Source organism: Hippocampus comes, unplaced genomic scaffold, assembly GCF_001891065.2.
Source record: "Hippocampus comes isolate QL1 unplaced genomic scaffold, H_comes_QL1_v1.1 scaffold6, whole genome shotgun sequence".
Taxonomy (NCBI): domain Eukaryota; kingdom Metazoa; phylum Chordata; class Actinopteri; order Syngnathiformes; family Syngnathidae; genus Hippocampus; species Hippocampus comes.
In genome coordinates, this window is record NW_017805833.1 from 641,045 (window position 1) to 643,600 (window position 2,556).

The 2,556-nt window shown below is 40.4% G+C and overlaps 1 protein-coding gene across 3 annotated transcripts; it reads right to left on the bottom strand.

The window, feature by feature from the left end:
• Positions 1–1,916, bottom strand: LOC109526332 (late histone H2A.2.2-like). Of its 3 annotated transcripts, none has more exons than XM_019887570.1 (2): positions 1,817–1,916; positions 1–488 (listed from the first exon to the last, which is right to left on the bottom strand). In XM_019887570.1, the coding sequence occupies exon 2, from the start codon at positions 466–468 to the stop codon at positions 52–54; it is 417 nt and encodes a 138-aa protein (XP_019743129.1). In that variant the 5' UTR covers positions 469–488; positions 1,817–1,916; the 3' UTR covers positions 1–51. The 3 variants fall into 3 exon arrangements, with proteins under 3 accessions (XP_019743129.1, XP_019743128.1, XP_019743130.1); XM_019887569.1 differs by having other exon boundaries at positions 1,773–1,869; XM_019887571.1 differs by lacking the exon at positions 1,817–1,916 and adding an exon at positions 745–834.
• Between the last annotated feature and the right edge of the window lie 640 nt (positions 1,917–2,556).

Sequence of the window (2,556 nt, forward strand, 5' to 3'; positions counted from 1 at the left end):
TTATTTGGAAAAAATATTTATTGTATTAAAAATAACCTTTGCAAATATCAATTAAAAGCCTTGCGACTGAGTATCTTGAGCAGTAATCTCCTCTCTGATGGGCTTGGACCTTTTGGGAATGAGTGCCGCATGGATATTGGGGATCACACCGCCATCTGAAATGGTGACACCGGCAAACATCTTGTTGAGTTCCTCATCGTTCTTCACCGCCAGCAGAATATGACGAGGGGCGATGCGTTGCTTCTTGTTCTCGCGACAGGCATTGCCCGCCAGCTCCAGGATCTCGGCGCATAGGTACTCCAAGATGGCGGCGAGGTAGACCGGCGCACCGTTGCCCACACGCTGAGCGTAGTTGCCAGTCTTTAGCAACCTGTGGATGCGACTGACTGGGAAGGTGAGGCCGGCCCGCACAGGTCTGGAAACCGCAGATTTGGGCTTTGCAGCAACTTTCTTTCCACGGCCAGACATCTTCAGGCGCTGTGGTGTTTCTGTCCAAAATGCAGAGTGAAATTACTTCTTGGAGGGGTGGGTTTGAAGACCATATACTCCTCACAAAACCTGGGAATATATTTGTCTTTTGAAAGAACTTAATACAGCCTTGACGGGTAAACGTTAAAACTGCCCAACAGTGCAGTGTTGCAGCACTTTGTTCTTCCACAAGCGATCCAGGAATCAAATACATTTCCTGCTTCAATTAGGATAAAATGGTCAGACACACATTTTAATATCAGCCAATTACCACACCTTACAATAGCTGAGCCAGTACCATTGCAAGTTTTCAGAGAGAAGCATCAACTGATCGTCAAGGGTAATTATCAGGTTGCAACAGATACTGGAAGAGTCACAGAAAGGCATAAATAGCATATTTTGCAAAAAGTATTGAAACACTGGACAGGTGGGGCATTAAGTTTCAAGATAGTCAAAGTTCACCTGTAAAAGGCTCACTTTTATTTTACTTGGGCAACAGCTACAACTGGGTGAATATTATAAAAACCAAATAGCATTCGTTATTGCATTTGGCAACATAAGAGCCCAGGGCAGGTCATTTCTGAAGTTGCATTTAGACTTTTTTTTTTCTTAGCAAGAAGCTGAGCTGCACAGCGTCTGTGCATGAGGTTCCATTCCTAAAATGTTCAGTGTGGGGTACATTGTATTACCTAATTACCATTGCTTTTGATCAAAATTCTGAAATTGTTTTTTTTTGGGGGGGGGGGGGGGTACAGTGATCACAACACTTGCATGCTTAGTGAAGCTAAAACAGTTCTGTGTTTGAATGTCACTCCGTCCACAAGCTCTTGGTTTGAGAAACCTGCTGCAAAAACGTTTTCGTTCAAAATTGCCATCATTTTTAATCTGCATCCGTTCGTTTTGCAGCTTCTCGAGGACCGTTATTAAAAAAAAAAAAAATTAACTTGTATATGTTAATGGTCGCTATTTCGTGGCTTTTCGTTTATCGTGGGTGGTTTTGGTCCCCATTAACTGCGATAAACGAGGGATTACTGTAGCACGCTTTCAGCCATAAAATGACAAGGCCTTAAAGTTTGACACATCAGACTTAAAAGAATTGTTTGAAGGAACTGGGACCATGTCACCCACAACATAAAAAAAATATATAGTATATATTTATTCTTCCATTAGTTGGACCTCTTGGGGAGGTGAGGGCGGGAGGCAGCGGGGGTTAAAAAAAAAAATTCCCCCCAAAAAAATCAAAACCCTGACAGCTGACGCAAATACAGTCATCCACAAAGTCACCAAATAACACACACACAAACCTTAAGTCATCACGATTGCTTCTCCAGGTTCCAGTGCTACATACCTTGCCAGGAGGTTCAAAATGGGGAAAAAAGTGCCTGAAGTGGGGTTTCAGCAAGCTGCTTTTATTCCAGCGCAACAGTCACGTGTTGATTGATGACACCTGGCTCTTGCTCATTGTCGATCAAGACAACCGCCTCAGAACTCATTTGCATTTCTTTTACGAGTCATACATTTCATCACGTATATGTTTATGTATCTTCATATGCTAAAACGCACTCGATTTTTCATTTTTATTTGATTGAAATTGGGAATGTGTGCTTGGTAGTGGGGTTACATTTTGTAATGTGGCGGTGCGATGTAGTGATTGAAGATAGATACCGTACTTGATACAGCACTTGTTTGTGTTTAATGAGTGAAAGCAGCAGGTGCATAAACGTACAGTTTTAAAATGTGAGGCAATGTAAATGCATGTCTATCAAGATAAGAAAAGATAAGAAAACCTTTATTTGTCTCACAACGGAGAAATTCCCAATTCACAGCAGCAAACATCATGAAAGGGAGAAACAGAAGAACAAAACTGATATAAGTAATAATAATAAGTAATAAAAATAAAAAGTAAAAATAAGTAACAATAATAATAATAATAAGGAAATAGGTATAAATAACAACATCAGATAAAAATAAATGCAATTCACAGTAAAGTAGCGTCATGATACATTCAGAATAACCTGTACTGTGTACGTTTGTGGGTTGGATTAACACAAGCAATTGTTGATTTCTACAATTAGGTTTTTTTTTCCA